The 24,629-nt window shown below is 49.8% G+C and overlaps 1 protein-coding gene across 2 annotated transcripts in view; it reads right to left on the bottom strand.

Moving 5' to 3' along the window:
- The window catches only part of RFTN2 (raftlin family member 2), a 181,922-nt gene that overhangs the window by 123,256 nt on the left and 34,037 nt on the right, over positions 1-24,629 (bottom strand). For both annotated transcript variants that reach the window (XM_073647862.1, XM_073647861.1), the window contains exon 2: positions 18,957-19,140. In XM_073647862.1, the coding sequence (XP_073503963.1) occupies positions 18,957-19,140 (184 nt within the window). The remainder of the gene's footprint in view (positions 1-18,956; positions 19,141-24,629) is intronic.

Genomic DNA, 24,629 nt, shown 5'->3' on the forward strand with positions numbered 1-24,629 from the left:
CCCCGCACAACACAGGCCCAGGGGGCGCGTCATATGCCACTGGCCAATCAGAGGCCAGCAGCTGACATAAGGTGCCAGTCACAGGCGGCGCATAGCAGTGACGTTATGTGTCACCCATAGCAGACACGCCAAAGTCAGCAGCCAGCCTTTGCACTGGCTATAGAAGAGGACGTTGCATGTCATGGGTGCGGGGGAAGTTGAGAAGAATCTTTTTTTTTTTTAAATTGTTAGAGAACAGCGGCAGAACGGGGAGCATTATTAGAGGATGGGAGCAGGAGCTGGAATATTATACCAGGAAGAGGCCCAGGATGGGGGACATAAATTACTGGAAGGGGACAGGATAGCAACATTAGACTACGACTGGGGACATTATTGCTGCTTTTACACGGTTTGCTCCCCCATTCATTTAAAATTATCTCTGGAGGCAGATTCCCAGGGAGATCTGTGTCCGGCTCATAGATCTTAAAAGCTCATTTGCATGTAAGAAAGAAAAAGATGGATTTCTCTAGAATAAGATATTAAATCACAGACATCAAGGTATCATTGTATTCATCTTCCTATGTCGTGCATGTCCATATAGACTGCTTAGGAGGGGTGACCTTACCTACAGATTCCCTTTAATAGCTCTCCTTTGCTACTCTCTACATAAAAAACTGCTGCTGTTTTAGCTGGACACCTAATAATGAGAGCTTTCTACTGCCGATGTAATATGAAAGAGCTCAGCAATAAGAATGGCATAAGAGACTGCAGGAAGAGTATATGTGTAGCGTCGGCATCCCAGCCTCCTGCTAGGCAGGGACGCTGTTCCCCTCACCTCTCCGCTCCGTGCCCGGCGTCCTCCTCCCGCTCTGCTGGCAGCGCGCGCTGCTTCCCGGCCACTGTGCTTAGGGCGCGCGCGCTCCCCCTCTCTTACAGGGGCCGCGCGCGCCGTCCTAAGGAGTCGCCGGCCAATGGCCGGAGGACCTCACGATATATAAGGCACCTCCTCCAAAATGGAGGTGCCCGAGCAATGTTGTTGCAAGCCTTCACTCTGCTTCAGCCCTCAGGTCCCGTTACCAGTTACCTGCCAGTCCAGAGACTCTTGCCCGCTCACCTGGGAGCGCTCACCTGCTACCTGCCTGCTAGCCTACCTGGAGGCTCTGCCGTCACTTGCCGTGACCACCTGCCAGTCCAGAGACTCTTGCCCGCTCACCTGGGAGCGCTCACCTGCTACCTGCCTGCTAGCCTACCTGGAGGCTCTGCCGTCACTTGCCGTGACCACCTGCCAGTCCAGAGACTCTTGCCCGCTCACCTGGGAGCGCTCACCTGCTACCTGCCTGCTAGCCTACCTGGAGGCTCTGCCGTCACTTGCCGTGACCACCTGCCAGTCCAGAGACTCTTGCCCGCTCACCTGGGAGCGCTCACCTGCTACCTGCCTGCTAGCCTACCTGGAGGCTCTGCCGTCACTTGCCGTGACCACCTGCCAGTCCAGAGACTCTTGCCCGCTCACCTTGGAGCGCTCACCTGCTACCTGCCTGCTAGCCTACCTGGAGGCTCTGCCGTCACTTGCAGTGACCACCTGCCAGTCCAGAGACTCTTGCCCGCTCACCTGGGAGCGCTCACCTGCTACCTGCCTGCTAGCCTACCTGGAGGCTCGGCCGTCACTTGCCGTGACCACCTGCCTGTCCAGAGACTCTTGCCCGCTCACCTGGGAGCGCTCACCTGCTACCTGCCTGCTAGCCTACCTGGAGGCTCTGCCGTCACTTCTACCCAGAGACTGTCCCTGTCACTTGCCGTGACTACCTGCCCGTCTTCCCTGGGAGCCACCCGCTTCCTTACAAGGACCGCCCCCTTGTATAGTTGCTCAGAGGTTCCGCCTCCCAGACCCGTTACAGTTTGCTCGGGCCATGGAACCCGGTGGCACCCAAGCTCCCTCGCTCTCGGACCTATGTCATGAACTGTCCCGTCAGAGGTCCCAACAGGAGTCCATCCTGAGTCATCTGCGGAATGTCAACTCTCGCCTGGACACTCTGACTGCTCCATCAGCAACCACCGCTAATGTCATGACTCGCAGCCCAGCAGCGCCGCTGCCCACCAATACCATGGCATCCTGCCCCGGACCCCGGCTTTCTGCACCTCCACGCTTCGGAGGCGACCCCGCTCAAGCTCGGGGCTTCATAAACCAGTGCACCCTGCACTTTGAACTCCTGTCCCACCAGTTTATCTCCGACCGGGCCAAAGTAGCCTTCATCATGTCCCATCTCACGGGGGAGGCACTGGCTTGGCTAAATCTTCTATGGGAGAGAGGAGACCCCCTGGTGTCCAACCTGCCAGCCTTTCTCACGGCTTTCCGGAAAGTCTTCGACGAACCCGGACGGAAGACCTCATCCGCATCATCTCTGCTACGCCTCCATCAAGGAAATCTCACCGTGGGCCAATATGCCATACGGTTCCGTACCCTTGCTTCGGAGCTGGCCTGGGATAACGACGCTCTGGTGTCTGTCTTTTGGGAGGGTCTGTCCGGCCGTATTAAAGATGAACTCGCCGGTCGGGACATACCTACCACTCTCGACGACTTAATAACTCTTGCCACCCGGATTGACATCCGGTTCCAGGAACGCGCCAAAGAGGTCACCCGTGAGAGGAGGTTTCCACGTCTAGCCTCTACCTTTCAGAAACCTGTCACTTCTCCCGGTACTCCCCAGGCGCACTCACCCGAGCCTATGCAGGTCGACCAGACCAAGATGGTCAAAACCCGTCAAGAGTTACGCCGTGCCGAGGGGAGCTGCTTCTACTGTGGCAGTAAGGAGCACCGGATCCGTTCCTGCCCGGAGAGGTCGGGAAACGCCTGTGTCTAGGATCGCTCAGAGAGGTCGTCATAGACAAGAGTAAACCCTCTCCATCTCTGTTGCTGTCGGTCTCTATCATCTGCGGGGAGAACCGTTATTTTGAACTAGCCCAACTTGACTCTGGAGCTGCCGGAAATCTCATTTCTCAGTCTCTGGTAGAGAAATACCGCATTCCCACCAAACCTCTAACTGTACCCTTATCTGTCGCTGCCGTGGATGGGGGCCTCTTACCACATCCCATCCAACTCATCACCGAATCCATAACCCTGCAGGTGGGAATGCTGCACTCTGAGAGCATCTTCTTTCATGTTCTGCCTGGACTCTCTCACGCCCTCTTACTAGGCCTACCTTGGCTTCAGAGACATGCACCCGTGCTTGATTGGCAGACCGGAGAAGTCCTTCGCTGGGGACAGGACTGCCATAAGACTTGTTTAGTTCCCGTCCATCCTGTTCGTCCTTCTCCTACTCCAGCCAATCTACCTGGTCTTCTGGCTCCTTATTGGTCGTATGCGGACGTCTTTAATAAAAAGGAGGCAGAGACATTACCCCCTCATAGACCATACGACTGCCCAATCGACCTGATGCCCGGCGCTACTCCTCCCCGTGGGCGCATTTACCCTTTGTCCGCTGCTGAGACCCGATCCATGTCAGAATATATTGAGGAGAATCTGGCCCGGGGATTCATCCGGAAATCTACTTCCCCGGCGGGAGCAGGTTTCTTCTTTGTCAAAAAGAAGGACGGCTCACTCCGTCCCTGTATAGACTATAGAGGCCTTAACCAGATCACGGTGAAGAATAAATACCCCCTTCCGCTCATTCCGGAATTATTTGACCGTCTGAGGGGGGCTAGAATCTTCACCAAGCTGGACCTCCGTGGGGCGTATAACCTGGTCCGTATCCGTCAGGGGGATGAATGGAAGACGGCATTCAACACCCGGGACGGCCACTATGAATACCTGGTAATGCCCTTCGGTCTCTGTAACGCTCCCGCCGTCTTTCAAGAGTTGGTCAATGACATCTTCCGGGACCTTCTCTACTCCTGCGTAGTGGTGTACCTGGACGACATCTTGGTCTTCTCTCCGGATCTCCCCACACACCGGAGGGATGTTCGTCAGGATCTGCTCAGGCTCAGGCAGAACCACCTCTACGCTAAATATGAGAAGTGCCTCTTTGAGCAGACCTCGCTTCCGTTTTTGGGCTACATAATTTCTCAGACCGGCCTACGAATGGATCCTGAGAAACTGTGTGCCATCGAGAAGTGGCCTCGACCAGAGGGGTTGAAGGCTATTCAGCGGTTCCTGGGCTTCGCCAACTACTACCGCCTCTTCATACCGCACTTCTCTTCCCGGACTGCCCCAATCTCTGCGCTCACCCGTAAGGGCACTAATCCCAGAGAATGGCCGCCCGAAGCTGAGGAAGCCTTTCTTTCCTTAAAACAGGCTTTCTCTTCCGCCCCGGTGCTGCATCACCCGAACGGCAACAAACAATTCTTCCTGGAAGTTGACGCCTCCTCCTCTGGAGCCGGAGCGGTACTTACCCAAAAATCGTCTTCCGGGAGAATGGTAACTTGCGGCTTCTTCTCCAAACTCTTCTCCTCTTCCGAGCGCAACTATTCTATAGGAGACCGAGAGTTATTGGCCATCAAGCTGGCATTGGAGGAGTGGCGTTACCTGCTCGAGGGGGCTCTTCACCCGGTAATAATTTACACGGACCACAAGAACTTGGCTTACCTCCAGAGTGCCCAGAGACTTAACCCGCGCCAAGCCCGGTGGTCCTTGTTTTTTGCTCGCTTTGATTTTGTTCTTCATTTTCGCCCGGCTGACAAAAACATCAAAGCTGACGCCTTGTCCCGATCCTTCCTGGTGTCTGATCTTGAGGAGGAACCTAAACACATCATCGATCCCGCCAGAGTAATGCAGGTGGCCCCCGTGAGTCTAAATCGTCTCCCTCCCGGAAAGACGTTCGCAACGGTACCTGATCGGGAGAGGATCCTACACTGGGGTCACTCGTCTAAGCTTGCTGGCCATGCCGGTCAGAAAAAGACCCTCCAGCTTATCACCCGGCACTACTGGTGGCCTACCCTGCACAAGGACGTAATAGACTTTGTTTCTGCCTGTGTGTCCTGCGCCCGCAACAAGGTTCCGAGACACCTGCCAGCCGGTCGCCTCCTTCCTCTTCCAGTACCTGCTGCCCCCTGGCAGCATATAGCTATGGACTTCATAACAGATCTCCCTGTCTCTGCCGGTTGTACGGTCATTTCGGTGGTCGCTGACCGCTTTTCCAAAATGGCTCATTTCATTCCCCTGCCTGGCCTCCCGTCTGCACCCGAGCTGGCTAAAGACTTTATCCGCCACATCTTCCGTCTCCATGGCCTGCCCCTCCACATCGTGTCGGATCGTGGGGTTCAGTTCACCTCACGCTTCTGGAGAGCCACATGTAAGCTGCTAGACGTCACCCTGGACTTCTCCTCCGCATACCACCCACAGTCCAATGGTCAAGTGGAGCGGATCAATCAGATCCTGACCAGTTACCTCCGGCACTTCGTTAATGCCCACCATTCAGACTGGGTGGATCTCCTGCCATGGGCCGAATTCTCTTACAATAATCACGAGAGCGAATCTTCCTCCAAATCCCCGTTTTTTGTAGTCTTCGGTCAGCATCCTCGGATCCCTTTTCCCGTCTCCACCTCGGTGGACAATCCGGCTGCGGAATCTCTCGTTAGCAAATTTTCCTCCATTTGGGAGAGTACCCGATCCGCACTCCTTCAATCGTCCGAGCGGATGAAAAAACACGCTGACAAAAAACGCCTGGATCCTCCACAATTCCGTCCTGGAGATAAAGTCTGGCTCTCGTCCAAGTATGTCCGGCTCAAGATTCCTTCCTACAAGTTAGGGCCTCGGTTCATCGGTCCACTAGAAGTTCTCAAACAAATCAACTCAGTGGCCTATAAATTGAAACTCCCGGCCAACTTGCGGATCCCTAACTCCTTCCATGTATCTCTCCTCAAACCCGTGGTACTTAACTCTTTTTCCAAGTCTACAGGTACGCCTCCTGCTCCGGTTTCCGCTGAAAACGAGTTTGAGGTAGAGAACATTCTGGCCACCAAAAGGGTAAGAGGAAAAACCTTTTTTCTGGTAGATTGGAAGGGGTTTGGTCCTGAGGAGAGAACGTGGGAGCCCCGGGAGAACATCCATGCCCCTCTCATCCTTGATAAATTTCTGTCTGGCCTAAAAAAGGGGGGGCCTAACGGGGGTGTACTGTAGCGTCGGCGTCCCTGCCTCCTACTAGGCAGGGACGCTGTTCCCCTCACCTCTCCGCTCCGTGCCCGGCGTCCTCCTCCCGCTCTGCTGGCAGCGCGCGCTGCTTCCCGGCCACTGTGCTTAGGGCGCGCGCGCGCTCCCCCTCTCTTAAAGGGGCCGCGCGCGCCCTCCTAAGGAGTCCCCGGCCAATGGCCGGAGGACCTCACCATATATAAGGCACCTCCTCCAAAATGGAGGTGCCCGAGCAATGTTGTTGCAAGCCTTCACTCTGCTTCAGCCCTCAGGTCCCGTTACCAGTTACCTGCCAGTCCAGAGACTCTTGCCCGCTCACCTGGGAGCGCTCACCTGCTACCTGCCTGCTAGCCTACCTGGAGGCTCTGCCGTCACTTGCTGTGACCACCTGCCAGTCCAGAGACTCTTGCCCACTCACCTGGGAGCGCTCACCTGCTACCTGCCTGCTAGCCTACCTGGAGGCTCTGCCGTCACTTGCCGTGACCACCTGCCAGTCCAGAGACTCTTGCCCGCTCACCTGGGAGCGCTCACCTGCTACCTGCCTGCTAGCCTACCTGGAGGCTCTGCCGTCACTTGCCGTGACCACCTGCCTGTCCAGAGACTCTTGCCCGCTCACCTGGGAGCGTCCACCTGCTACCTGTCTGCTAGTCTACCCAGAGACTGTCCCTGTGACTACCTGCCCTTCTACCCAGAGACTGTCCCTGTCACTTGCCGTGACTACCTGCCCTTCTAGCCAGAGACTGTCCCTGTCACTTGCCGTGACTACCTGCCCGTCTTCCCTGGGAGCCACCCGCTTCCTTACAAGGACCGCCCCCTTGTATAGTTGCTCAGAGGTTCCGCCTCCCAGACCCGTTACAATATGTGTTTAATGTGTGTGTATATGATATGTGCAAGTGCTGTGCAAGTTTGTTGCATTCCTGTGATATGTATATAACCTGATATGTAAATAAGTGTGTGTTTGTACATATCTATATGTTTTATGTGCATGGTTTGCTCACAACGCAGCTACAAACCATACTAACACAACATAACCACAAGTCAGAACAATTTTAAAATGATTGATATCTTTGTTAGTTATTTGCTGATAAAATTGCAGTATTTCAGTCTTTAAAAATTATTTGAAAACTGATTACAGGTAAATCTGCATGTGCTACTTGTGTCTGCACTCTTTAAAAAAAATATTCTCATGTTATTAAATTGCTTTAGTTAAAGAGCATGAAAATAAGCAAGTTTGCAATTGACTTGCTTTTTTATCTGCTGCCATTTTCCTGTAATAAGAGCTTCTATTGTGTTTAGTGTACATGGAAAGCACCACCAGAGCCTGGCCTAGTATGCCTTTGCAGAGGCTAGTTGTATTTACTGTCAGCTTCTTTGCTATAAACTAATGTTTCTCAAAGTTTGGCATGAATAGGGGCCATGAACTGCAGCCTCAGGGGATATGTGGTAAAGAGGTTGTCCGAGTTCAGACAAAACTGGGGCAAACATCTATAAGACTATAACAAAATAAACATTTTTAGATGTTGAATCACCTGCAGCTCCAGCAAAACTCCTTCTCTGCGCCTCATCATTCTTTGTTTTCATGACTGCACTTGTGACGTCCCATCTACAACATGTGACTGCTGCAGCCAATCACTGACCCCAGTGGTGATGCCAAGATAGCATGAGATCACTTAGGCAAGCGATTGGCAGCAGCTGTCACCTGGTGTAGAAAATCATTTAATGCTGCAGCCTTGTGAACAAAGACAATGAGCACCAGAATAAAAGCACTGGAGAAACCGGAGATTCAACAGATAAGTAAAGCTCCTTTTGCAGCATTACTAGTCAATTTCAGCTAAACTTGGTCAGTTTCATGAAACAAAAAAAAGTTGATAAAATGGCTATCCTACATCTTACAAGAGCCATTAATCTCTCATTAGTAAAATGAGAAAGGCAAGACCCCCTGTCCCTCCAACCCAAGTTAGGTGGAGTATGAATTTAGATGGTGATCATGCATGTGCCCTGCCACTTCATTCAGTGTTTAATAGCAGAGCGCTGACCTCTGCCCCAAGGGGGTCCTGCCTAAGACTCTTCTTTTGGATTCTGTATTTAGTGGAACTGCAGAATTCAAAGTGGGGTGAAGAGGTTTCCCTTCACCATTAGAGAGACATGATGGCAGAGGGTTATAACCTTTGCACCATCTGTGATCGCATAGACCCAGTAGCCAAGCCTGAGCAATCAACATGAAGTATATTCCGCAAAACGTCACTACTGTCTATTCTCATTACAAGCATACTTCTCTGGGGACATCAAATAACATAGGTGCTGAGCAGACCAAGCAGGTTTGAGTTGTATAGCAAGGTTGTCATCGTCAGTGCCAATAGGACAATGGTGCATGCACTGTATAGTACACTGAGGCTTGATTTTTGCAATACGGGGACAAGATGAGAGATAATGCATTCTGCTGCTAACTCTGCCCTTTAAGGTCCTATATGATTTAAGACTTGATATGACCTTTAGTAACATTATATAATAACTACTTTGTAACTCTGCCCTAGCACTAGGCGGCGTTGTGTGTCACCCTGGCCTGGATGCCACAAGTGTAATTAAAGCTGTGTCTGAGAGAAAGGGGGAGGTTCTCTAGTCAGGGGAACTTTAGCATACAGTACCTCCTGTCTCAGGCCAGTAGGGGGAGCAGGCTGCCCCTATAAAAGCTGGTGCTGGGGGCAGGGTTAGAGAGAACTTGAAGGCCTGTCTCAGGACTGAGACTTGTCCCAGAGCAGAGCAGGGACAGACAGTTTTGTATTGCACCTAAGAGGAAGTGTGGAAGGAGGAGAGCCACAAGCCAGAGACAAGAGGCGAAGAGAGCCTGTCTTGGCAGATAAAAGACTTACTTTACCAGACTTTGGTGTCTGAGGCTGGGAGGATTCTACATTCTCCAGCAGATAACCAGTCCGCAAGGGACTGTATATTCCTTGGCCTAAGAAGCCTGGAGGCCCTGCCACAACAGAAGGGACCAGCAGAGCCGTACAAGGCTGGGAGCAGAAAGGAACCCACGTCGCAGGCCATACAGGCGAGAATACACGGAAAGCTCGGAAACGTGGGCTGTTACCCTATAAGGAGGAGATAGCCAGAAGGAGCGCAGAAAGCATGGTAGGCCTACACCCTCACCCTGACCAGGGCCAATTTCCCCGTTGCTGTCAGGCATCCAGGTCCCCTCCTAGCTGGGACTGTTTGTGGGTCAATTTACCTGTTCTAGTAAAGACCCTGGACTGCAACCTGTTGTCTGTGTGCTCCTTGCTCCTCCAGCACTATCAGCACTGGGACTCTCACTACCATCACTCCCACCATCCATTATACTGCCCTGGGGCCGCACTCTTCCCATGGGGAGTCATACTACCCTAGCTGCACACCTCATCAGCCCCAGCGGTCTGCATGCAGCGGTGGTTCCTAATGACCGCAAATCCACGGGTGGCGTAGTCGGACATAATCAATAGCACATAACGGACTACCACTGGCCTGACCACCCTGAGCCACGGAACCAGGTTGCCACTACTACCCCCATCGTTCCCTATTGCCCAGATCCGAGTGCCCCACGGCCCAGGGGGCGAGTCAGCTTTGGCGTAGTCGGCAGGATTTCGTGCCCGCAACCATCGGGTACTGCGTGCCTGAAAAAGACTTTTGTAACTTACCTGTGGCGAAGTTTCCCGCCGTCCGGAGTCGTTTCCCGCCATCCGGAGCCGATTCCCGCCATCAGACGCCATCTTGGACCGTTTCCTGCCGTCTTCTGCCGTCTTCCCGCCATCCGCAGCTATTTCCCGCCATTGGACGCCATCTTCTGGACGCCGCGCGGGAAGAAGAGGGGCGTGGACGTCAAAACCGCGCGAGATCCGAAGCTCCGCCCCACGCACCGACGCTGCGCAAGGTTCTGGAAGGGAGAGAGAGCGACGCTGATGTCATCAGGACACGACGCCAGGTCCTCGTCCATAGCAGCAGCAGCGGAGCCGCGGCCTACAGAAGAGGATCGTTGGAAGGTAGGCCACGCTTAACTAGGGGGGAGGAAGATGTCGGATACAGAGGCGCCCACTACCACCAACGCAGCTGCAGCAGCGGTGATGCCCTTTTCCCTGCCCTACATCCCTGGAGCGGCCTGGCTGCCCAAGTACTCAGGGGAGCCCCATGCCCTAACTGACTTTAAGGAAAGGCTGTACAGTTTGTTCCAAGTCTACCCCCTGACAGAGGAACAGAAGGTCAGCATACTAACAGGGCAGTTAACTGGCGCAGCCCAAAGGGAGGTAAAATCATGGCCCACTGAGGAGAAAAGGACTGTGAAGGGTATTCTGGCCCAGCTGCCGGGTACCTTTGACACACGTACCTCCGCTGAGATTAAAATGAGGTTCTATGGATGTAAGCAGCGGGCACAGGACAGCATCAGAGACTATGCCCTAAATCTGCAGGAAGCCTTGAGGGCTATTCAACAAACTGACCCTGGCAGTGTGCAGGAAACGGATAAGCTGCTAACAGAACAATTCATAGAAGGTCTGCTGTCTAGCGCCCACAGGGCCCAACTGCGCCTCATGTTCTTTCAGAACCCTGACTTGACCTTTGCCCAATTTAAGGACAGGGCCATAAGGGTGCTCCGTGAATCTGCAACCAGTGGCGCTATAAACCCCCGGCGCCCTGCTCTCACATACCACCAGGAGGCGGCGCCCTCCTCTATGGACCCCGTGGGGGCTGATGCACAGGCCCTGAACCAAGCCCCATCGAAAGACCTGCACCACCAAGTCCAGGAGCTGACCAGGAGCGTTGCGGCGTTGACCAGGACCGTCCAGGCATTGCAAGTGGACCCGTCAAGACCCATCGAGCTGGCTTCAAGTCGAGAGGATGTCGCGTGGCGTCGACAGAGGAGGATCACGTCGTTCCGAGGGAGGCCCACAGACCGCTACGCAGAGGATGGACAGCCCATTTGCCGTCGATGCAACCAGCCCGGACACATTTCCAGGTACTGTAATTTAAACGGGTCCAACCTGGGGCAGAGGGCCAACCCCCAGGCATAAGATCACCAGGCCCTTACAATTGGCGTAATAAGTACGTTGGGGGGCGCCCGGTTTTACCCGTCGTGCTGGACGGTATCCCCATGAGCGCCTTGCTGGATACTGGGTCGCAAGTAACCACTATCCCTTATGTACTTTTTAAGCAGTATTGGACTGATGCTGATATCACACGGTATCCAGACAGTAACTTGAGCATCATCGCCAGTAATGGCTTACCCGTGCCGCAGATGGGGTTCAAGGAGATGACCATTAAAATTGGTAAAGTTGAACTACTGGCACAGGGAGTAATTATTGTGGACATTGACCGTCGTGAAAGTCACCCTAAAATAACTGTGGGTACTAATGTAATTGAAACTTGTCTTTCAGAGGTAATTGTAATTCTACAAAAGGTGGCGGTGAATGCTAGTTCCAGCCAACAGAGAGTCCTCAACAAGGAGATAAAAGCCCTGATGAGACGGCAGCAGGTAGAACTGTCTGGTGGTGAGATCGGTAGCGTAAGAATGAGTGACCCATTCCCCATTTCCATGCCTCCCAAAAGTGAAATGATGATCTGGTGTCGGACTGCAATCGGGTTGAGAGGTAGAGACTACCAAGCCATGGTAGAACCCGTGTACTCAGACAGCAGGCCCACCATTTTAACAGCCCGGGGGGTGGTTGATGTCCGTCATGGGAGGGTGCCCGTCCGCATCCTCAACATTGGGGAGAGGGAGGTACACTTACCCAGGTACGCTACACTCGCCAAGCTGTTTGTGGTCGAACACAAAGCTATCAGGGCCGTGGAACCCTTGCCTCCATCTCCTCAGGCGGAGGGTAATGGCTCCCAGAAACAAAAGGAGGACTGGTGCCAGAAACTCCATGTGGGTGCTGACTCCACTCCCCTGCACCAAAAACAAGGAGTCTACCGGGTGGTACAGGAGTACGAGAGAGTCTTTAGTAAGCACCCGCTAGACTTCGGCAGAGTAAAGGGGATAGAACACCACATCCCCACAGGGAGCCACCCACCGATAAAAGAAAGACACAGACCTGTACCCCCTGCACATTACCAGAACGCAAAGGGCATGCTAAGATAGATGAAAGAAGCTGGGGTCATTAGAGACAGCTGTAGCCCCTGGGCAGCCCCCTTGGTTCTGGTCAAAAAGAAAGACGGCACCATGAGAATGTGCGTGGACTATAGACAAATCAACCGTATCACCCACAAAGACGCATATCCGCTGCCTAGAATAGAGGAGTCTTTAGCCGCACTAAAATCAGCTAACTTCTTTTCTACTTTGGACCTTACTAGCGGGTACTGGCAGGTTCCTGTGGCAGAGGCTGACAAGGAGAAGACCGCCTTCACCACCCCGATGGGACTGAGCGAATTCAACTGTATGCCTTTCGGGCTCTGCAACGCACCAGGGACCTTCCAGCGGCTGATGGAATGCTGTCTAGGGCACCGAAACTTCGAGACGGTCCTCCTTTACCTGGACGACGTGATCGTCTATTCGAAGACCTACGAGGACCATCTCAAACACCTGGCTGAGGTGTTCGAAGCCCTGGCAGGCTATGGCCTGAAGGTGAAACCATTGAAGTGTCACCTGCTGAAACCAAAGGTCCAGTACTTAGGGTACGTGGTAAGCGCGGAAGGAGTGGCCCCCGACCCTGACAAGGTCACGGCAATCAAGAGCTGGCCAAGCCCCTCGAACATCAAAGAGGTGAGACAGTTTCTCGGGTTGGTAGGCTACTACCGAAGATTCATCCCCGGGTTCACCAAGATGGCAGCTCCTATGCAGGACCTCCTGATCGGACAGTCTAAGTCCAGAAGTCAAAAGCCACCCTTCAAGTGGGATAAACCAGAAGAGGAGTCCTTCCGCCAGCTAAAAATGGCCCTCACGGGGGATGAGATCCTGGCCTACCCTGATTATGACCAGCCTTTCATTCTCCACACAGACGCCAGTAATGTGGGACTGGGAGCCGTACTGTCCCAAAACCAACAGGGCAGAGAAAGGGTGATCGCATACGCCAGCCGGAAGCTGAGGCCCACCGAGAGGAACCCGGAGAATTACAGCTCCTTCAAGCTAGAATTCTTGGCGGTGGTGTGGGCCGTGACGGAACGCTTCAAGCATTACCTGGCCTCCGCAAAGTTCACCGTGTACACGGACAACAACCCGTTGACACACCTGGACAATGCAAGACTGGGTGCCCTAGAACAGCGGTGGATTGCCCGTCTCTCCAACTATGACTTCGTGATCAAGTACTGGGCCGGCAAAACCAATGCCAATGCTGACGCCCTATCGAGGATGCCTCACTTACCTGAAGGTGACGAAGACCCAGAAGAGCTGGAGGAGGTAGAACTCCCCGCGTTTCACCGGTATGGAGCCGCTCAATACTCCCACCGCGTGAAGGAGGAGGATCTAACAACCGTGACGATAAATCCCCTACCTCACCACAGCTGGGCCGAGACCCAAGATAGTGACCCTGCCATCCTCCTGGTGAAAGATCTGCTGACCCAGGAAGACGCCCGCTTAGATCCATATGCCCCAGAGGAAGCCAAGCAGCTATGGAAAGAGAAGAGCAAGCTGTTCCTCTACGAAGGCAAGTTGTGCAGAAGGATTGTCAACCACCAGACGCACGAGCTGACCTGGCAAGTTGTGGTCCCAAGGCGAGATGCAGCTATGGTCCTGGGGGCTTACCATGACAGAGCGGGACATTTCGGTTGGAAGAAACTGGAGTTCCTACTAAGAGGAAGGTTCTTTTGGGTCGGCATGAGAGGAGCTGTAGAAAAATGGTGCAGAGACTGTGGCCCTTGTCACCTAAGGAGGAAGGACCGCACCAACCAGAAGACACCCTTGAGGCTCATCGTCACCACGCAGCCTCTTGAGCTGGTAGCTCTGGACCATGTCAAATTGGCTCCCAGCCGGTCAGGATACATCTATGCCCTGACAATCGTGGACCACTATTCCCGTTTTCTAGTGGTGGTCCCGGTAAAGGACTTGACAGCTCAAACAGCAGCCAGAGTCTTCCAGCAATACTTCTGTCGTCCACACCGGTATCCGGAACAGGTCCTGACAGACCAGGGTCCAGCGTTCGAGGCTGAAATCTTCCAGGAGTTCTGCAACCTCTATGGCTGTAAGAAGATTCGGACAACGCCTTACCACCCACAAACCAACGGGATGTGTGAGAAGATGAACAATATAGTTATTGATCTCCTGAAGACGTTGCCCCTGGAGGAACGCAGCCTGTGGCCAGAAAAACTGCCGGACCTGATAGACCTATACAACAATATCCCGGTGCATGCTACAAACTGTACCCCAGCTTACCTGATGCGAGCTAGACCAGGTAAGCTGCCCGTAGACCTGGAGATGGGAGTCCTAATACCTGAGGACACCTCCCCGGATGCGGACTGGGATACGGAAAGGCAACTGCAGTACAAGAAGGTACAGGAGAGTGTGAAGAAGAGCCTGGCCCAGGTGAGAGAGAGGCAAGAAAAACTCTTCAAGCAACACGCCCCTGCTGGTCCCCTAGAACCTGGTGAGCAAGTCCTAAAGCGAAAAAGAAGGCTACATAAGTTGGACGACCAGTGGGAAAGGGAACCCTACACCTTACTGCAGTCTGACCACGACAACCCAAAGGTGTGCGTAATCACCAAGGACGGAGGAGAAACCACTAGTGTCGTCTCCAGAGACCACCTCAAAAGGTGCCCCGAGCAACTCCGCAGTGCAGAAGAGGATCAGAGTGACCTTGAACCCGCAGAGGACAAGGAAGAAATGATCAGCACCGTTCTCGGAGAGTTCCCTCAGTCCTGGACTCGCATAAATGATGCCATAGTGGTACCCGTCCTGCATTTCCTGCAACCGGCACAGCAACAACCAACACCAGAGCCGGAAGGGGAAGAGGAGCAAGCGGTTCCAGAGGCAGAAGAGCCTGTACCAGCAGCCCAGGAGAGTCAACCCTCTGCTGACAGTGAGCCTGCCATGCCTGCGGTAAGCCAAAGAACCCGCAGACAGCTGCCTGCCCTACCTGTACACCCAGCTGGTAGCTGTACCCCTAACGCTAGTGGGGAAAGCCAGGTTGGTCCACCACCAGACAGTGGGCTACGTAGGTCAACCAGGAGCACAAAGGGACAGATACCCGCTCGCTGGAGAATATAGGGTGCACTAATTGTAAATAACCCTGTTGCCAAATGTTGAATTGTTTGCCAAGTTACATGCATGTTTGGTAATTCTGTGTTTCAGTTTCTTGCAGTTACCGTAAGGATTCAAAGGTTATGGACTTTTTATAACCGGGACCTTGTATGGACTGCGTTCGGAGCCTAGCCAAGGAATGAACTAAGACTGTAAAGGACTTGTGGTAGGACAGACCCCCACCTGGTTAAGGCTCCCTGTTGTATTGGTGATATGGACACCCGGTCACAGACCACACTGTGACCTAAAGAACTCAATCTGTGCGTCGTCTGTCTGTTAATGTTTTATGGTATGCATAATGTCTTTGTTTATTGTTTAGTCCCGGAGTACTAAAATTCACTAGGGGGGAATGTGTCACCCTGGCCTGGATGCCACAAGTGTAATTAAAGCTGTGTCTGAGAGCAAGGGGGAGGTTCTCTAGTCAGGGGAACTTTAGCATGCAGTACCTCCTGTCTCAGGCCAGTAGGGGGAGCAGGCTGCCCCTATAGAAGCTGGTGCTGGGGGCAGGGTTAGAGAGAACTTGAAGGCCTGTCTCAGGACTGAGACTTGTCCCAGAGCAGAGCAGGGACAGACAGTTTTGTATTGCACCTAAGAGGAAGTGTGGAAGGAGGAGAGCCACAAGCCAGAGACAAGAGGCGAAGAGAGCCTGTCTTGGCAGATAAAAGACTTACTTTACCAGACTTTGGTGTCTGAGGCTGGGAGGATTCTACATTCTCCTGCAGATAACCAGTCCGCAAGGGACTGTATATTCCTTGGCCTAAGAAGCCTGGAGGCCCTGCCACAACAGAAGGGACCAGCAGAGCCGTACAAGGCTGGGAGCAGAAAGGAACCCACGTCGCAGGCCATACAGGCGAGAATACACGGAAAGCTCGGAAACGTGGGCTGTTACCCTATAAGGAGGAGATAGCCAGAAGGAGCGCAGAAAGCACGGTAGGCCTACACCCTCACCCTGACCAGGGCCAATTTCCCCGTTGCTCTCAGACATCCAGGTCCCCTCCTAGCTGGGACTGTTTGTGGGTCAATTTACCTGTTCTAGTAAAGACCCTGGACTGCAACCTGTTGTCTGTGTGCTCCTTGCTCCTCCAGCACTATCAGCACTGGGACTCTCACTACCATCACTCCCACCATCCATTATACTGCCCTGGGGCCGCACTCTTCCCGTGGGGAGTCATACTACCCTAGCTGCACACCTCATCAGCCCCAGCGGTCTGCATGCAGCGGCGGTTCCTAATGACCGCAAATCCACGGGTGGCGTAGTCGGACATAATCAATAGCACATAACGGACTACCACTGGCCTGACCACCCTGAGCCACGGAACCGGGTTGCCACTACTACCCCCATCGTTCCCTATTGCCCGGATCCGAGTGCCCCACGGCCCAGGGGGCGAGTCAGTTGCACTAATACCATGGTTATTGCTGAATAATGGCAACATATGGATGTTCAGCTTTAAGATTGCAGAGGGTGAAGACCTGTGCAAACCCTGGGATCTGGAAACGAAGTGGCTAGCACTAAGCCTGTCCATGGATGACATTAGCAGCTGCTAGGCTGCCCCTGTGATACATGTATATTTCTATGGATGTTAGTGGTAGGCTTTGCAGAAAAAAGGAATAGTAAAGGATAGAAGATGGTGATCCTAGTTATACGTGAGTTGGAAAAATCACAGGCAGAGTATGGAGCAAAGATTTGGTCAATCAAGTTACCATCTTCTTATGGTGTAGAGCTATGGTATGCTCACGTGGAGTTTTTATGTGGGATACTCAGGATGAAAAATCCAAAAAGAGTACCATAAAAGTTTTTGTTTATTTTTTGCGTAAAACTTTTTTTTCGCTTTAATTCATTCAATGGTCAAATCTGTTTGTTTTCTTTCAAGAATTAACATGTTGCTTCTATTTGTACACGTAAAAAAACATTTGTCAAAAAGCAGCATCATGTGCACTACAGACATGTTTTCTTATTTAAATTAATCTGAAGCTTATTCAATGAGTATTGGACGTCCCCTTGAGAAAGCAGTGTGCGAAACACACGTCGGGGCACAGTCATCTTCTGTGTGGTTCGGGTAATCATTAATTGTACCATTGATCATACTATTCCCTATATACTATCATGTACAGATGTGCATACCTGCATATGCACTTAAATTATATTTACTATATTAATTATATATTATATTTTATCACATTTGTGTATGATTTATAACTCATTGATTATATGATCCAGTATTTTTCCCTTACACCTATATGTCTGAATATGCGTTTGACATTTTTCTGCCACATATATACTTTATTGTGATGCAATAATTTTTATAATATTTCTAACAAATAATATATATTTTATTTTTTTGGAGTGTGATTAATATACACGTAAAAAAAACACGTGGCAAAAAGCTCCATCATGTGCACTATAGGTTTGTTTTCTTATTTAAATGAATTGTAAGCTTACTTAATAAGAATGTGAAGCGATTTTTGATGTGATTTATACAGCAGAATTCACTCCAGTAGCCAGGTTAAAAACCCCTTTTTTAACATACCAGAAGTGATCTGAGTCAGGTTTTTCTGCTTTCAGGTGATGAATACAATCCAGTTTTATCACTAAATATGTGATCCAAACAGAGCTGAATTACATCTATGTGAGTAGCAGCCCTGGCTCCTTGGTTCAAATCCCACCAAGGACAACATCGACATTGAGTTTGTGTGTTCTCCCCGTGTTTACTCCAGTTTCCACCCACACTCCAAAGACATTCTTATGCAAAGGTAGAAAAGTCGTCCAAACACCCTATCTGAAGACTTCTGTAATGATTTTGTATGGGTCTACTGTTTTACGTAACATAGTTATGTGGTTTTATATTCACTAGCTTGCAGCAGCTTGTTAGCCTAGGATAGGTTTAACACTTTGTGCGGGCCCAAGTGGGGAGGAGTTAGTGGGGCATTTAGCAAGAAGCATCATATAGTTACAGGCCACAACTGGGAAGTGTGCTGCGATTGAGAATCGAGGGGTTAAAGTGCAGAACAGTGTTACAGAAGCCAGTTACCATCTAATGGCCTCAGTGCAGAGGCAGAAAGGAAGTCACAGTGAAACATATTGACCAGTGTGACTAATATGCAAGGAAGATTCTTCACTTTCTGTGAGTACCTGCAGTAACACAAATAGATCTGACGGAGGCATGATTCCTGAAGGCAGCGAGTGAGAGTGGGCTACTGACAATGTGTCAAACCTAGAAGACTAAGTTGAATCTTTATCTGACCAGGAAGTAACGGTCGGCCTCCCTGATTCATGTCATGAATTTAAGGTCCCGTTCCATCGTACCACTTGTGGCCAAAAAAAGGGTAAGCAACAAGTCCCAACAAAGTGCATGCACAGTCAGCGGTACCGTGACAGAGTATATAAGGACACGGAATTAACCACTGGCTAGTCTTGTCTCTTACACTGACAGGGAATTTAGATTGTGAGCCCCAATGAGGACAGAGATGCTAATGTCTGGTGGACTTTATGAGGCTATATAAGTGAGTAAAATAAAATAAATAAAAAAATAATAGGACTAGATGCGTTGAGGTGCTGTTACATTTTCAGTAATTTGATATCTACATTCAGGTGCTGGTGTACTGGTGGAAATAACAATGTGGATGCTGATGGGAAAAGTTAAAACAGCATGAAAGATGTTAACTTACCTTAATTTAAGTCGATATAGTACTACTCGATACAAGTAACTAATGGGTAAGTGCCTTCTACGACTGCTAGAAACAATAACCGGATGGACTGCAGCCACCATATATCCTCTTAAGTAGTATTCTTCTACTTTGCTTGGAATATCAAGTAATGACTTGATCTTAATGGCATTGATACTTGCTGATGCTGAAAAAAGACAATAATAATGAATTACTCATCAAATTGTAAGAGTAAAATTTCGTATTTTACTTAATGGATGCGGAAATCGAGAAGAAAATCTGTAACATCAAAAGCTCACCAAAAGCTCATTGTGGTAAAGTAGCCTAACAATCAGCTGAAATCGTCCTTACACACAAAATTAATATGAATTTTATGAGTTTTTTTTTTAAATAAAATAATAGAACTGTATGACGAATGGGTGAAATATTGGGGCATATTTCGTAATTTTCTCTAATTCTTAGACTGTGCAAAATTATTCTAAATAATCTAGACAGTCTTAAATTGTGCCAAATTTATCAAAGTGTGAATCAACATGTAACAAACATCAAGGCTCATAGCTTGCATGGACACTTGCCTGCTCCCACAGACTTTTCAATACCAAACATAGAAAGAATCCAGCTGTGAAGGTGGAGAAGAGCTTGTGCACCCCCTCTGAAGATACCTGTGTTTTATTGTTATCTTTTCTTCCAGGGTCCTTAAGTAAGAAGGACTGGATGTCATTGAGGACTCCGACGACTGTGAAGATGTCTTGAGAAAGCAAGACTTCATTCCTGAGTGTTTTATGGTGTATGAATTAATCCCTTTGTTATAGGTTCTGGATTACCATGTACGGCCATCTTTATAGAGGTTGGGGGTATGAAAGTAGAGAAGAGCACCCCCTCTATAGACCTTTGTGTTTTAATGTTATGCAAAATGTCTTTTATCCTGTTTTATCCTCCTGAAGGCTGTAATTTCTGTTAGTCAGGGCTGACAGGGTTAACTATAGGGCTGGCCCATAGTTTGGGAGGAGTAATAGGGACCTGTTGCTAGTTCCTGGTTTTGTAGTTAGTGAGCTGGAGACAAGAAAGAACACCCTCAGAGGAAGGTTAGAAGGTTAACATCACTGGGTGTGTGTGTGTGGCTGCCAGGACAAGTAAAGGGAGCAAGACTCAAAATGAATTCTACAGTGGTGGCAGTCCTGCATAGCACGCAAGTGTGGGGCACTTAAGTACTGGAAAAGCTAAAGCAAGCAGTGGTTTTAGCAGTCCTGGAGATCAGCTGTGAAGTAAGGCAGGGTCAGCCAGACAGGGGCATTTTAAAAAAGTGGCAGCTAGTGAGAGCTCCCTTACACTGTTTCACAAGTGTAGTGGTCACAGTGAAACACATTGACCCGTGTGGCCCTGTACCAGGTCCTGTACCATCTGTAGCGTTCACCGCAAGTATTGTGCCACCATCCATCAACACTAAGAATGTGCCCCTGTATTGTGCAGAAGAAAACAGCAAACTTATTTCCTGCTACCCTCTCTACATATGCTTAATTGTCAGTAAAAAAGACTTTATTTTTACAAATATTTTTACGAAGTACAAATTGTGATTAAGCTGAACCTGGAGGTTTCTACAACAGTAACACAACCACACACACTCAGTCAGGACCTCTGTTTTTATGTAGTGTGCCAGGGCATTGAAGATGAGTACCTTGCCCTTAGCTACCGTCTCAGGATGATTTTTTAGGGAAAAGATCCGTGGCACGATCGAGATGGTGCCTGAAGGTAGATGGCCCAAGATGGTGGCCAGAAACATGTGTCCAAAGATGGCGACGGTGGGTGTGTTTTTGAGGATGAAAATCTGCCTTTTGTTGGAGTGGATCGCACTTGGGAGCGCAAAAATGTGCTCAGCCCACTGGAGTGTTTGTCCAGAAGAGGGTATGCCATGCAGCCAGAACCCAGCCCAAGATGGAAGGTGTGTTGCAGAGGAGGGCGTGATGCAAAATGAAGTGCGACCCACCGGGTGAAGAACGGCGAGCGCAGTAGGCTCGTCCGAATGTGGAGTCAACAAGAGTGACGCTTGACTCAGCGGACACATCAGAAGACTGGCACTGGAAGAGGCAGAGCCCAACAAACAGGAAGCGCGCGGTGAGTCAGAGACCGGCGCCATTTTACCACCAGAGATTGACAAGTGAAAATTGAGCAGAGCACCCGGGTGTTACTAAGGAGAAATGGTAGCTCGATAGCCAGCAGCATCAGAGGCAAGGAGGGAAGGGATGGAGCAAGGATTGGCAGGGTTATCGGTCAATAGCTCGATAGCCAGCAGCATCAGAGGCAAGGAGGGAAGGGATGGAGCAAGGATTGGCAGGGTTATCAGTCAAAGGAAATGTGGTCGAGGCCAGGGCTGACGGCCTCCAGCACATCATTACTCCTGAGAGAAGCAGCCAGAAAAGCTAGACTGGGGCGAGGATGTGCCGGAGAGGAAGAAGAAGGGGAGCCCAGCAGCACTGCAGCAGCATTGCAGCAGGTAGCACTCTAGCCGAACTGCCACCTGGGGCCCTGGTGTTTATATTGTATATCATCCTATCATTATCACTGGAAAGTTAGGAGTAATATACAGACGAGCAGCATATACTGTAAGTATGCAGGAATAGCCAAACAGGAAACACAGCACCTAATTCTTTATCAGCGTACCATTATTGTTTGCAAGTCACAACTGTGATTCTGGAGTCTCTTGAAGGGAATCTGTCACCCCCCTTGGATTTTTCAGACCTCTAATATGGGCATACAGGTGATAGAAATGTAAATCTATGCTTACCTGTATGGCCCATATTAGCATTCTTGTGGCCGTGAAATTGCTTTATATAAAATACTTTTTCCTAGGCTTGGCGACCGGGGGACGCCAAGAAATGCCCGCCTATATGCTTAATTTAAATATTCCCCCCTCCCCTGCCCTCCCCTGCACGTCACAGGGCCCTGTAACGTGCAGTCTAGGGCAGCACATCCCACTCATGCGCAATGCGCATCCTGCTATCCGGGAGGAAGTGGGGACCAAACTTCATTGTTGCATGCCGGAGGTCACTGGAGCGGAAGTCACTAGAGCAGATCAGTAAAATTGGGCAGGGAGAAAAAAAAAAAAGTGCCTTAAGTTATAGGTGCATTGCGCATGCGCGGGATGTGTAGCCATAGACTGCACGTCACAGGGCCTTGTGACGTGCAGGGGCGGGCAGAGGATGGGGGGATATTTAAATTAAGCATATAGGTGGGCATTTCTTGGCGTCCCAAGGTCGCCAAGCCTAGGAAAAAAGGATTTTATAAAAAGATATTTCTCTGCAATCAGACCGCTAATATGGGCGATACAGGTAAGTATAGATTTACCTTTCTATAAACTGTATGCCCATAGTAGAGGTCTGATAACTCCCAGAGGGTGACAGATTCCCTTTAAGCTGAGTGTTACAATTTGTGACTGGAAAAGGCAGTCCTGTTATCTGATTGCATTTCCTCTACCTCTTTCCTGTTTCCAAACTGAAACGTCTCTCTTGTCTCACAGGCCCAGTGCCTTTGCCAGAAATAAACTATGTTCCTTCTTATCATATTACATGATTACTATGAACAACTTCTCCTAATAGCTCGTTGTCGGTGGAAAATGACAGAATTATCCGTTTAGGATATTATTCCAATATCCTTTTGATTGTGGTAATAAGTTCATGTTTATTTAACCCCTTAAGCCCCGCGGGTGGTTTGCACGTTAATGACCGGGCCAATTTTTACAATTCTGACCACTGTCACTTTATGAGGTAATTACTCTCGAACGCTTCAACGGATCCCCCTGATTCTGAGATTGTTTTTTCGTGACATATTGTACTTCATGATTGTGGAAAAATTTCTTCGATATCACTTGCGTTTATTTGTGAAAAAAACGGAAATTTGGCGAAAATTTTGAAAATTTTGCAATTTTCAAAATTTGAATTTTTAAGCCCTGAAATCAGAGCGATATGTCACACAAAAGAGTTAATAAATAACATTTCCCACATGTCTACTTTACATCAGCACAATTTTGGAACCAAAATTTTTTTTTGTTAGGGAGCTATAAGGGTTAAAAGTTGACCAGCGATTTCTCATTTTTCCAACAAAATTTACAAAACCATTTTTTTAGGGACCACATCACATTTGAAGTCACTTTGAGGGGTCTTTATGACAGAAAATACCCAAAAGTGACACCATTCTAAAAACTGCACCCCTCAAGGTGCTCAAAACCACATTCAAGAACTTTATTAACCCTTCAGGTGCTTCACAGGAATTTTTTGAATGTGGAAGAAAAAAATGAACATTTAACTTTTTTCACAAAAATGTTAATTTAGACCCAATTTTTTTTATTTTCACAGGGGTAACAAGAAAAAATGGACCCCAAAATTTGTTGTGCAATTTCCCCTGGGCACGCAGATACCCAATATTTGGGGAAAAAATACTGTTTGGGCGCACGGCAGGGCTCGGAAGGGAAGGAGCGCTATTTGACTTTTTGATTGTAAAATTTGCTTGAATAATTAGCGGACGCCATGTTGTGTTTGGAGAGCCCATGTGTGCCCAAACTTTGGAGCTCCCCCACAAGTGACCCCATTTTGGAAACTAGACCCCCCAAGGCACCTTTCTAGATGCATAGTGAGCACTTGGAACCCCCAGGTGCTTCACAAATTGATTCGTAACAATGAAAAAGTGAAAAAAAAAAACACTTTTTCATTTTTATGAATCAATTTGTGAAGCACCTGAGTGTTCCAAGTGCTCACAATGCATCTAGATAGGTGCCTTGGGGGGTCTAGTTTCCAAAATGGGGTCACTTGTGGGGGAGCTCCAATGTTTGGGCACACAGCGGCTCTCCAAACGCAACATGGTGTCGCTAACAATTTGAGCCGATTTTCCGTTAAATTTGTTAGAGGACACCATGTTGCATTTAGAGAGTCCCTGTGTGCCCAAACATTGGAGCTCCCCCACAAGTGACCCCATTTTGGAAACTAGACCCCCCAAGGCACCTATCTAGATGCATAGTGAGCACTTGGAACCCCCAGGTGCTTCACAAATTGATTCGTAACAATGAAAAAGTGAAAAAAAAAACACTTTTTCATTTGTATGAATCAATTTGTGAAGCACCTGAGGGTTCCAAGTGCTCACTATGCATCTAGATAGGTGCCTTGGGTGGTCTAGTTTCCAAAATGGGGTCACTTGTGGGGGAGCTCCAATATTTGGGCACACAGCGGCTCTCTAAATGCAACATGGTGTCCGCTAACAAATTTAACGCAAAATTGGCTCAAATTGTTAGCGACACCATGTTGCGTTTGGAGAGCTGCTGTGTGCCCAAACATTGGAGCTCCCCCACAAGTGACCCCATTTTGGAAACTAGACCCCCCAAGGCACCTATCTAGATGCATAGTGAGCACTTGGAACCCCCAGGTGCTTCACAAATTGATTCGTAACAATGAAAAAGTGAAAAAAAAAACACTTTTTCATTTTTATGAATCAATTTGTGAAGCACCTGGGGGTTCCAACTGCTCACTATGCATCTAGATAGGTGCCTTGGGGGGTCTAGTTTCCAAAATGGGGTCACTTGTGGGAGAGCTCCAATGTTTGGGCACACAGGGACTCTCTAAATGCAACATGGTATCCGCTAACAAATTGAATGGAAAATCGGCTCAAATTGTTAGCGGACACCACATTGCG

Source organism: Phyllobates terribilis, unplaced genomic scaffold (genome assembly GCF_046119375.1).
Source record: "Phyllobates terribilis strain yellow unplaced genomic scaffold, ASM4611937v1 Scaffold_9__5_contigs__length_417890890, whole genome shotgun sequence".
Lineage (NCBI taxonomy): Eukaryota > Metazoa > Chordata > Amphibia > Anura > Dendrobatidae > Phyllobates > Phyllobates terribilis.